This window comes from Plasmodium malariae, assembly GCF_900090045.1.
Source record: "Plasmodium malariae genome assembly, chromosome: 9".
Lineage (NCBI taxonomy): Eukaryota > Apicomplexa > Aconoidasida > Haemosporida > Plasmodiidae > Plasmodium > Plasmodium malariae.
Window position 1 is genome coordinate 1,610,533 of NC_041783.1, and position 12,924 is coordinate 1,623,456.

The following is a 12,924-nucleotide window of genomic DNA, read 5'->3' on the forward strand; positions in this document are numbered from 1 at the left end:
GGGTACCCGACTTCTTACTTTCGTTAACACGCTGAGTAGCAGAATTTGCTCATGAGCTTGCGTATATGTGTGTATGCACAGATCGAAGGTAAATAACAATAAAAAGAAAAAAAAAAAGAAAAAAAAAAGAAAAAAAAAAGAAAAAAAAAAGAGTATGTATAGATGCCCGCAATATTCATATTAACAATTTTTGCAAATTATTCCCCTTCTTTATTTTATTAATATCAAATGTGCATAAATAATCTCAGCTTAATACATTTTTTACTTTTCATATGATGAATATTTTTTCTTCTTCCTCTTCTTTTTAATGAACGTTCTATTAATAAAGAAACAAATACCAATCAAATATGCACTAAAGTTGTCTGCTTAAATTTAAAATTGAAAACAAACATGCATTATATATTGTCTGAAAGTGAAGGAAAATTATAAATATTCCCTCTCCTTATTTTACTATATCGCTAGTTTATTATTTTCTTATTTTCCACAAATATGGACAATTATGAACTTTTATAAGGGGTTAACAAATAAAAGATTATTCCTGTAATTTTGAAAGTGTTGAGAATATGACGTTTTCACGAGTAATTAAAAAAGTAAAATAAGTAAATAAAATAAATGAAACAGATTGTACAAAACAAAATATGCAAAATAAATGAAGTAAAATAGAAATAGTATTAATTATGTGGAAACAAGAATCGAAATGTACAAAACTACAAATAACGGAGGTGGTGCTTCTTATAAAAATACAAAAAGAACTGAGCACGCAAAAAGTGAGCTGACATGGAAATACTTGCCAACACTTAACGTAAAACGTTTTTGTTTTATATGAATAATTGCTGTTTTTTTTTTTTTTTTTTTTTTCATTTTTTTTTCTTTTTTGCTTTCCCTAAAATATGAATATTCCACTAAATTTATCATAAAAGCGTTTGTTTATCTACCTAAGAATGTGCAAGCGTTGAAATTAGTGTAAATTCGAAAAGTGCACTCGTATGTTTCTTAAGCCCCAAAAGAGTATATACACTGTTCTTAATCTTTTAATACCCATAGAGATGGTGTTGTAGGATAAATGAAAAACAAACTTTTAAATTAGTTTCTTTTAATTTACTCTCTCTTAGTCTTTAAATTCCATAAGGTTATGCATAACAGCTTCTTGCACTTCTTCTGGCGATATATTTTTCATCTCATCAATGAATCTTGTTTTACTTTGGTATATGTGGCTCGGGTTACTACTGCTATTGCTATTGCTATTGCTGCTGTTGTTATTACTTCTAGTGTTATTAGTACCGCTAAGACTACTATAATGGGGATTACTACTGATAAGGGTATTCTTAACTATGTTTCCGCTGCACTTAGGTGATCTACTAATACTATTATTAATATAAATGTGGTTATTAGTGTAAAGGTAGTTGTTATTATATATATTGTTACCATATTCTTGATTAATAGCATAAGCGTGGTTGTTAATGATGCTACTGTTGCTGTTGGTGGTACTATAGGTATTATTGTTGTTGTAAGCATGGTCGTTGCTATAGACAACGCTGTTGTTGTATACAGCATGATAAGTGTAAACCTGCTCCTCATTGCAATCCTGGTTGATGTTATTACCACCAATGGAAAGGTGGTTATAAAAGGGATTACTACTATTATTCTTATAATTTTTAAAATTCATGTTATTCATTCTTCTTTCATAATTTTTATTTGAATAATAAGGTAATAAAATACTTTCTTTTTTTTTCTCCTTTCCATTGATTGGAACACCCGATATATCATTCATGTATGAATTTTCTATAAGTGTGTCTGACTTAAATATATCATTTTTAATTTCATTATTTTTATTGTTATTATATATGTTATTTGACATATTGGATCTCCTGTTATGTATGCTTTTTCCAGATTCGAACTTTGTCAAATTTAAATGCATATTTTTTTGGTTAAGTGAAAAGCTATCATTCTTTATGGTGGCCATATTTCCATAGGTAATAGAATCCCTTCTATTACTACAGTTGCTGTTACTTATTAGGGCATTCAATGGAACATCAATATTTTCACATCTACTGGAATTTGTTGTGTTAATGTGTTGATTTTCACTACTATACATTGTATTTACTTGTTCATTGAACACATTTGGGTAATCGTACAATTTTTTTTGGTATGGAAATACACAGGGTTTGGACTGCAGCGGCTTATTGGAGGAAGTGTTTTGAGTAGCATATGGTGCAATAATTGGAGCACCATTTGATACAGTAGTTGGGTTTAACAGAATACTAGGTGGGGATGTGCCAAAAATGGGATGATAGCTCAAATTTGATGCACTTAGTGCATGCTGTGAGTTGTTATAATTATTACTATTGCTACTAGTATTGTTATTTCTGTTCATATTAGTCATTCCCATTGTAGAAAACCCCATCGGCGGTATCCCCATTACAGGAGTTAACAACGTAGCAGTGGAGGCCCCATTGGGTACTCCCCCAACAAGGGGCCTCTGGTATGGCATATTCATATTGTTCATTTGAGCTTTAAAAAAATTATAAGAATCGTTTCGATTTGGAAAAATATTATTGATATTATAATTGTAATAACTGAAATTATTTACTAGTGTATTTACAGGAAAAACAGGATGACCGTGCATCATCATGATCATCATATCATTACTTATAATAGCATTGTTCCTGTCATAGTATGTATGTGCTAAATTTTGTGGGTTACTATTAAGAAAGCTGTTATTGCTATCATTTAACCTTGTAATACTATTTTGCATATAAAAAGAATTTGTGTTAGCACAACATGTAGGTAATAATTTTTCTGAATCATCAAAATTACAATTTGATAAACTAGGCGGTGGTAATATATACATATTATTTATAGACCTATTAGCAAATTTGTAATTGTAGTTATTTTGAATTCTGTTATTATAATTTTTTGATTCCTCCCTATTGCTCAAACCATCAACACTTCTTACATCGCCTGCGCAGTTATTCTTGGATGTTACATATGAGATACTGCTCCTGTTATGACCTCCACCGTTAACGCTTCCACTGACCCTTATATAGCTACTTTCACTTTCACTGCCACTTCCACTGCCTGCATTGTTTTCCTTATGAATGGTGTTTACCTCCTTGTTGTATTCGAAACTGCCCCTATCATAGCTCCTGAAACCGTTTATACATTTGTCTATGATATTGTATTTCTTATATTTGTTATTAGCATATTTGATGTTATAATTACTTGATGTAGTAGTAGTAGTACAATTAGAAGAATTGTTTGCAGAAATATTATTTCTTTTTGAATTATGTCCTCTCTTATTTTCATTTCTTGCTGTACAATTTGTATCATTTGCAAAATCTTTTCCTCGTTCTTTAAAATTTTTATATTTATTATATTTGACATTTGTCTTGACATAATAATTGAAGTGTGGAGGTATATAATTCGTTTTATCTATTCCATGTTCCTTCTTTAAATATGCATCATCTACCTCTTTCATAAGTTTTGTATACGAAAAAACGGCTTTTGTAAAATTTTCCTTCTTTCCATTATTTTTCTTGTAGTCATCATATGCACAATTAATTTCGTCTCTACTTATTTTGTTTATATTACTCTCAAGAATACAACTGTTATTCATTTTTCTTTCCTTTTGTCCAACATCCTCCTTTAAATTAGCTTGAGGATCTTCTCTTTTATTATTATTACTATTATTATTATTATTATTATTATTATTATTATTATTATTATTATTATTGTTGTTGTTGTTGTTGTTGTTATCATTATTATTACTGCTATTCTCTTCTCCCCCCATAAGTATGTTCTTCGCACTGTGGTCATTTTGCGCACTTTGATGGTCGTCCTTAGCTCTTAAACATGTATTCTTTCCTCCGTTCTCATTCAAATTCTCTTTCTGCTTCTCCTCTGTTATCACTTGCTTATATATTTTTCTACCTTCATCATGTGTATTATCAAATGACCCTGTTTCTTCTTTTCCTAAGTCCTGTTCATTGTTTTTATTTGAATCCGTTTGTTCACTTTGCTCATGTGCCTCCCCTTCCTTATTATCCATTTTGTCTAATGTGGAGAACTCATTGTATGGGTTCTTTTCAAAAAGATTATTATTATTGGTTGACGCTTCGTCCTTCTCATAATTCTCTTTTCCTCCTATTTTGCTAAATGTATTTCCACCATTATTCGTTATATGGCTATTTAGTTTAGAGTTGTCCCTTTGCCCCGTCTCACTTGATGTGGTTTCCTTATTTTCTTCAACCACAACTTGTACTTTTCCCACTTCTTCAGCATTTTCACAGCGTCTTTTCTGTTCCTTCTCCTCATGTGCACTTAAATCATTTTCTGCTAGTGCATTTTCCCCTTGAACATCACAATTTAAACATAATATATCACTACCATTATTTCTTTCTTCACTGTGTCTTTCTCCTAACTCCTCCCCATTTCTATCATTCATTCCGCTGATATTAGGTAAAGGGATATTACTCTCTTCCTCCTGATTTACAAAATAGTTGGATGTACTAACATTTTTCAGTTCACTGGTACAATCACTTTCTGTAAATTTATATTCCTTTGTGAGAAGGTCCTTTTCTCTATTTTCGTTGGTGATTGTTAAACTTGCAGTAACACGAATGGGAGAGTGATACTCGCTGTTGCCACTTCTACTTTTGTAGTCATCGTTATACTTCTCATGGATGTTACTGTCCCCATGTTCCCCCATCCTTTCACAGTTGTCCCTTCCGCTTTGCCTTTCGATGTTCACTTCGCTTCCTCTAGCTTCCTCATGCTGCTCCGAGTGGATGTCTGTCCCATCCGGCTCATGGTCTTCTTTTCCGCTTTTCCTGTTGTGGGTGCTGAAGATGCAATCGAGGAGGTCTCCTCTTACATTTTTCATTTCATTATACAACAATTTCATATTTATTTTATTTTTTAAGGCATATTTTTCTAATTCTGTTCGTCTATAATTTCTTTTTCTTAATTCTGTGTGACCATGTGCATGTCGACATTTATCTCCTGAGGGACACGTCCCTTCTTTATCAAAATATTTACATAATTTAGTTTTATAATAATCTGGAGTTGCTCTTAATTCTAGTTCACCATGTGCATAAACACAATGCTCATCTTGACATTCATTTTTTATCCACAAATCGCATATTTTTGTTTTAGTTAAATTAATGATATTTCTTAACTTGTCTGTTGAGTGTGCATATGAACAATTATCCCCTTTCTGGCATAGTCCTTTTTTTAGAAAGGGACATAATTTGATTCTATAATATTGATCATGTACTTTTTCTTTCATTCTTGTATGTTGAAAATCTTTTTGGTACGTATTCGCACCTTTAATACAATCTTGTAGTTTATTCAGCATAGGTGGACCAAGTTTTGTGGTACAATGAGATAGTGTGTTCACGTTGACTGCAGGAATATGCTTCGTCAGTTCGCTCTGCGGGACGCGGGGCACTGATACGGCATTTTTCCTCATAATGATATACGGCTGTTGCTGTTGCTGCTTCTGTTGCTGCTTCTGTTGCTGCTGTTGCTGCTGCTGCTTCCAATGATGCATGCTGTTTAATGTATTTTCAAGTGGAGCACTTTCTAGGTAGAAGTAGTCATTGCAGTAATATGCATACGGATTGTTACTGTTACTTCTACTTCTATTGGCATTGACGAAACTGTTACCAGTACTACTGTTGACATTGACATTACCACTAATTCTGTAGGCACTTCTTAATATGTTACCATCTACGTAAGGCTGATCATACATATAGCACTTCATATTGCCCATGCTGTTGTTTCTACTCATTCTTTGATTAAAGAAATTTTGTTCTGTACATGGTTCTATACATGGTTCTATACATGGTTCTATACATGGTTCTATACATGGTTCTATACATGGTTCTATACGTTGTTCGATATATGGTTTTCTACATGGCTCTCTACATGGCTCTCTACATGGCTCTCTATATGGCTCTCTATATGGCTCTCTACATGGTTCTCTACATGGTTCTATACATGGTTCTATATATGGTTCTATATATGGTTCTATATATGGTTCTGTACAGGGTTCTATATATGACCTTATACATGGCTCTCTTACATACATACCATAGTTATTACTACTATAATTCTTTTCTTTTTTTTCATTATACATGCAACTGAGATACCTTCCATTGTAATAATTGTTCTTTTCCTTTTCTTCAAAAGAAATCGTCTCTTTCTTTTGCTGTTTATAATATTTGATATTTTTTGGAAAATTTTGTTCTTTTTCTTTATTATCGTTATACATTACAAATTCATAATGTTTTTCTGTTCTTGTAATATCTTCATTTGCGTAAAAATCGTATAGAATTTGCTGATTTTTAAAAACTTTTTTATTCTTTACTAGTCCTAAATTTTTAATGCTCCTTTTATTCACGTGTTTCCAATTCATACGGAACGAATCATAATTTTTGTCTTTGCTTTCACATGTATCATATTCGGACAAACGGAATAATTTCCCCCCTTTCTCATGTCCACCTCGCTCGTGCTTCGGCCAGTTCTGTGGTCCGTTCTGCTGTTCGATCCGCGGTTCACTATTCGATTCATATTGAACATCTTGATCACTTCCCTCGTCAGGCTGTGAATCTCGCTCGAGCTCTTCCTCCAATACCTTGTCCTCATTACTCTTTTTCCTTTCTTCCTTCTTACCTTCCTTCATATCATATTTCGCTTCTTTCGTATCTCCATTCATATTTTCACTCACTTTTTTCTTATTCATTTTTTTTTTTTTTTTTTCATAAATATTGTTGTACATGTTTTTATTTTTGTTGTATGTGTTATTCTCTATCGAACTGTTATTCTCTTCATTGTCGACATTCCCTTCATCAAATTTTATAATTTTAAAATTGTCTTCTAAGTAGTATGTTCTATCTTTTTTCATTTTGATGTAGTTGCCTTTTTCACTTGCCTCTACTAGTGCCATATTTTTTTTTTTTTTTTTTTTTAAATAAATAAAATCAGTTCATGTATGCAAGTATGCTTATATATATATATATATATATATATACATATATATATATATATATGTAATATCACTTCAACTAGTGAACAAGGAGTGATATACATATGTACATATTTGTACACATGTATATATGTATGTATAATTTTACTACTACTTAATTTAACGCAGAAATGATCTGCTTTTATTTGGATATGTGTATATAGTTCGTACGTTTTTTACTTATTCGAAAGTATAAAATTTAAAATGCAAAAATGGATGGGTTATCATGAGTAAACTTTTGCTCATGCATGTACTTTCGCCCATCTCTCTCTCGCTGTAACACTATTTATACGCATATACATACATAAGCATAATTATATATATGAATATGCATTTACACGCATAAGCATGAGTACACATAAGTATATATCCATTTGCTCAAACAGAACAAAAATCGCTACATTGGTTAATCATCACATAGGTTAATAAATTAACTTGGTTAGTATGCATAAACAAAAATATGTACGTTAAGGAAAAGTGGAATAAACAGAGAAAAATATATACTACTCTATTTAAACTAAAAAGTAAATATATTAAAATGATAATGTGGTAATATGCTAACATGTTAAAATGCTAATATAGCAATATGCTAACATTATGATAAGCTAACATGATGATATGCTAACATTATGATATGTTAACATGATGATATGTTAACGTGATGATATGCTAACATGTTTAATAATCTTTTTGTTTGCTGCTCTACACTTTTATTTAGCTAAGGCATTAACAAAGGGTTTAAAATGTTATTAAAGAAAAATAAAATAAATAAAACATATACACATACATATATATATATATATATATATATATATATATATATATATATATAAGTATACATTTGTGAAATTGTACATACTAATTATCTAATAATAAAGGTGCCATAATTTGTTTATTTTTAGTTTATTTTTAGATTTTTTTTTTTGTTTTTACTGGGTGTTCTTTACTATTTTTTGTTAATTTTTTTTTTTTTTTTTTTTTTTTTGTCTATTATATTACTCCCTTTTAAAAGAAATAAAAACATAGTAACTGGACATCAGAATTAACGTATATAAAACAAAAAAAAAAAAAATTGTTACAGTTAATGAATGTGTATATCACACAAAGGTATAAAAAAAAAAAAAAAAGGAACAACAAAAAACAAGGAACGATAAGAACGAAACGATAAGCGATGAGCAAAAAGCAAGAGGAACGAAAGCGAAGAACGAGAAATGAAAAACAAAAAAGGAGTACCAAAAAAGGTGAAACGAAAAAGGAGAAAGGAAAATGGAGAAACAAGGAAACTCAAATTGCTATAAATAACTGTGAAATTCCTTTTTTTTTTTTTTTTTTTTTTTAGTGCATCAAAATAAATACAATACACTAGTATCGAAGTGTAGCACTTAAAACATGTATAATTAAATGTCAAAGTTCATAAAAAGAATTTATACTTACAAACAACACAGAAAATAATGTACTTCTTTTTGCATTCAGTTATATGTTCTTATAGGTTGTTTTGCCAAAAAAAAAAAATATAAAATAAAAAAAAAAATATTGTAAAATAATATAAAATAAAATAATATAAATTAATATAAAATAAATAAAATAATATAAATAGAATAATATAAAATAAAAAGATATACACATGAGGGGATACTCACATACAATATTCTTCAATTGGTACTGAAGCAACTACAATTTTTCGATGCAGTTTTCAATGTTATGTAAAACAATATAAGCACATCCCCAGTAGTGAACATATATATATATATACATGCATACATAAATATATACATACATATATATATATATATATATATATGAAAATTTTTTTGTTTTATATGAGTTAGTCCTAATTTTGGGTGATACTACAAATTCGAATAAACTAGTAAATTAAAAAGAAAAAAAAAATTGCAAGAGAAGCAAGATAACGAAGTTCTTAAACATGTAAATATAAATTTAATTTCAAAAAAAAAAAAAGTGCACTAGTTCAACACTTTTAATTGTCTCTTTTATAATAATTTTCAGATATATGGAAGAAAACAAAAATATTATTTTAGGTCCATAAAATTCACTTGAGTTTGTTTTTTCTTTTTTTCTTTTTTATATATCTAATCATACACTTGGAATTAACTATATCCATTTTTATATGTTATCAATTATACATAAGATGTAATATACGGATCAGAAAATGTAACTTACATAGGTAATAAGAATGTTGTACGTATGCACGTATACATATATATATATATATATATATGTTAATTTTTTGAAAATTTTTAATTTTCCCTCAACAGATGAACTACTTTTCAGTGAACATTTTGTCTCTCCTTTTTTTTTTTTTCTGTTTAACTAATGTAAAAATGTTAATTCTCTACGTCGTTCATTTTTTCCCCTTTTCAATGTTTTCAATTAGTACTAAAATAAATTCATGGAATGTAAAATAAAAATGGTAAACAAAACTACGGTAGAATTGCTCCGAAAATACTATTTTTATAATTGTTAAAATATATGCATATTTTCGTCATCCGTGAATATGTTTGCTTATTCGTAGCACTCTTTTTTGATACTACGAGCATGTATGAGCATATTATGTACGTGTACATATACATATCGGTGTATATATTGTACGTACAGTATGAAATTATGTATGTATGTAATTGTGTATGTATGCATAAATGCAGATATAGGTATCTTATACAATGCATTCTTTTTACATTTTACACAAAGGATAGCCACTTAAATGTACATTACTTATACATATTTATGTATATATATATATATATGTATATAATTAATTCCGCTACTCTGAGGTGTATTTTTGCTTGTAGCACATTTTCATTTTTTACGATTTGACTTATTTTTCTCCTTATTTTTTTATTTTTTTTTTTTGCGACAACTTTTTGTATCCCAAAAAAAATATTAAATCTATTTTGACAGGCTTAATTAAAAATGATCGGGGTGGGATGGAAAAAAAAAAAAACATAAAAATAATATTGTATATATAAATAAAAAATAAAGAATAAAATTAAATATTTTTCAAACAAATTATGGAAAAAAATTATGGAACGTATTTAATTTTATGGTAGATAATCAATATAATCAATTTAGAAGGAAAACTGCTGTCGGTACTATTAAAAGTGGCAATTAAGAGAAACATTCATTTGTTAAAATAAAGATCTACGCAAAAAAATATATATGCATACAAACATACACACATATATATATATATACATGTATTCGTACATACTTATATACATGTATGCGTATATATATGTATATACATACTTAAAATTTTTTTAATACAATCATCTTCAGATAAAAAAAAAAAAAAAAAAAAAAATATATCCAAAGGTACACATTTTTTTAATTTCTACTGCTTTATGTTTCAACAACTGGTGGAAGCAAAAATGCTCCATTTATATGAATGGATTTAATTACTTTCCTTACCTTATGTACGGACGAACTCTAACCTACTACAAGATATTCTAAAAAGAGAAATATAAGGAGTCTAATGAACAAATAACATTCATATAGCATAAAAAAAAAAAAATAAAAAACCAACAACACGAACACGTTAATATTTAAGCACAAATTTATTAATAGTTCACGATAAATTTAATTCTAAAATATATATGTATATTTTAATATATGAATATATGTATATTTTAATATATGAATATATGTATGTATGCATATATGTTTGTGCACTTTTTCACATGTAAATTTGAACTTTTTATGTGAGCATGTATTATCACAAAAGAAAGGTTATTTCTCTAGAAGGCTCTGTTTCACTGTTACAAAAAAAAAACAAAAAAAAAAAACATCGAACTTGATATGTAAAATTTTCATGAAAAAATTGTACACATATAATTAAATTGTGGGAATTTTATAAATGGAAAAAATTAAAGAAAGGAAAGAAATGAAAAGAAAAGTGTTTATTAAAAGGAAAAAAGATTTAAATTTTAAAAGGTAAGGAACACACGCATTTAAAAAATTTTCCCCTAAATTATACATTTGGTGTATATATGTATGTGTTAATGTGTGCATGTATGTATGTATGTATTCATGTTTTTATGTATATGTTTTTATATGCAAATAAAAATAAAAAAAGGAGAAATACAAAAACAAAACCACATTACAAGCACATCATTTTTAATTATGTTTAATTATTTCCTATAATTTTTTTAAAATTAAATATAAAATAAAATAAAATGAAGTAAAAAACAAAAAAAAAAAAAAAAAAAGTGCTCATGTTTTACATGAAATATACAAAATAAACCATTATTCTATATACAGTATCTGTTTTAATATTTTTATTTTGTGTACGAAATATTCAAGGGGACTTCATGTTTTATTCGTGTATTAATATCTTTATTCCATTTCTTATTTTCAAAAATAGAGTATCCTTCTTATCATATAATTTTTTTTAATTCATATAACAGAACAAATCTTTTATGTTAAAGAAGCAAACACATTTTAAAGCGCTTTTCAGCAAACGCGCACGCAGGTTTTTGAGCGAATATTTTGAAGAACTGCTTTAATTTTAAAAGTATACACATATGTACAGATGTACAAGCGAAGTAGAATGATTAGTTCGTAACACACCTGATATACGGGTCATATAAAGGAAATATAGAACAAAATACTTAAAAGGATAATAGTTGAATTCGACCTTTATATGTAAAATATTGATATATATATATATATATATATATATATATATTTTTTTTTTATTGTTTATATTAAACTTAAAAATGTACATTTCCATAGGGATTTATTAAGAAATAAACGAAAAACACTTTAATTAATACAGTACTGTGTTATTATAAAGATGCTTTATGTACACATTATTAAATTTAACTTTCATGTAAATTTACAAATGAAAACAGCTGTTTCATTTTATGTCAATATCACAAATAAACATCAGTAAGGGTTACCCCCGAACAGTAGGAAATTTACATATATGCCCACATATGTACAGGTATATGTATATATATATATATATATATATATATATATATATATATATATATATGTTTGGTAAAACCTTGGATAGCGGGCGTTCATCCAGAATATCTTTCACCTATTTTATTCTCTTAGACATGCACCTTAATAAATATTTCAGTATGGGAACATGCTTTTATTGTTCAAATATTCGTATAATATATAAAAAATTTCATTAAAAAAAAAAAAGGCACATTCATAAGAACAATATTGTTTTTGTTCCTTAGATATACAATAATAAAATAAAAACATTGTTATGTTTGCTTAATTGGTAAATCGAAAATTTATATTTATTTTTGAGCAACAAGACTTTTATACTTTTCAACTTAAAAAAAATAATATTCAAAAAAAATCTACTCTTATTAGAAATGCAAGTTTAAAAATTTTGTAGTTTTTAATAACAAAATAAAATAGTAATTATTGTTTGTCACAAAAAGTGTAATTCAAAATGGTGTACAACATGTACTCGTGTGTTCGTGTTCGTGTTCGTGTTCGTGTTTGTGTTTGTGTTCGTGTTTGTGTTCGTGTTTGTGTTCGTGTTTGTGTTTGTGTTTGTGTTTGTGTTTGTGTTTGTGTTTGTGTGTATACGCTTGTATTTGTATTTGTACTTGTTTTTGTGCTTGTGCATGTTCTTGAGTGTGTATATACGGTACGGGTATAATATACACGCCTCAACGTTTTACATAACACAAAAAAATTTTGAATTTTTTTTTCCCCTCCATACTGCAAAAATAGGAGTAATATAAGGTAGCCTCTTTTATTTTCTCTCCCCTTTTTTTACTGGAAATGTAAAAAGCAGTTTTTGCTAGTGCATATATATATGCTGCTCCATCTTGTGCTTACAAACGTATCATATATAATTTGAGCACTCTGGTGAATAAGCACTACGGTTCAGGCTTTTCTTTCCCTCA

General features: G+C 28.2%; 1 protein-coding gene across 1 annotated transcript; it reads right to left on the reverse strand.

Annotated features, from left to right (window-relative positions):
- Positions 1 to 1,108: 1,108 nt before the first annotated feature.
- Positions 1,109 to 6,949, reverse strand: PmUG01_09043800 (zinc finger protein, putative; the record flags this gene model as incomplete). Its single annotated transcript, XM_029005141.1, has 1 exon — positions 1,109 to 6,949. The coding sequence occupies one exon, from the start codon at positions 6,947 to 6,949 to the stop codon at positions 1,109 to 1,111; it is 5,841 nt and encodes a 1,946-aa protein (XP_028861760.1).
- Between the last annotated feature and the right edge of the window lie 5,975 nt (positions 6,950 to 12,924).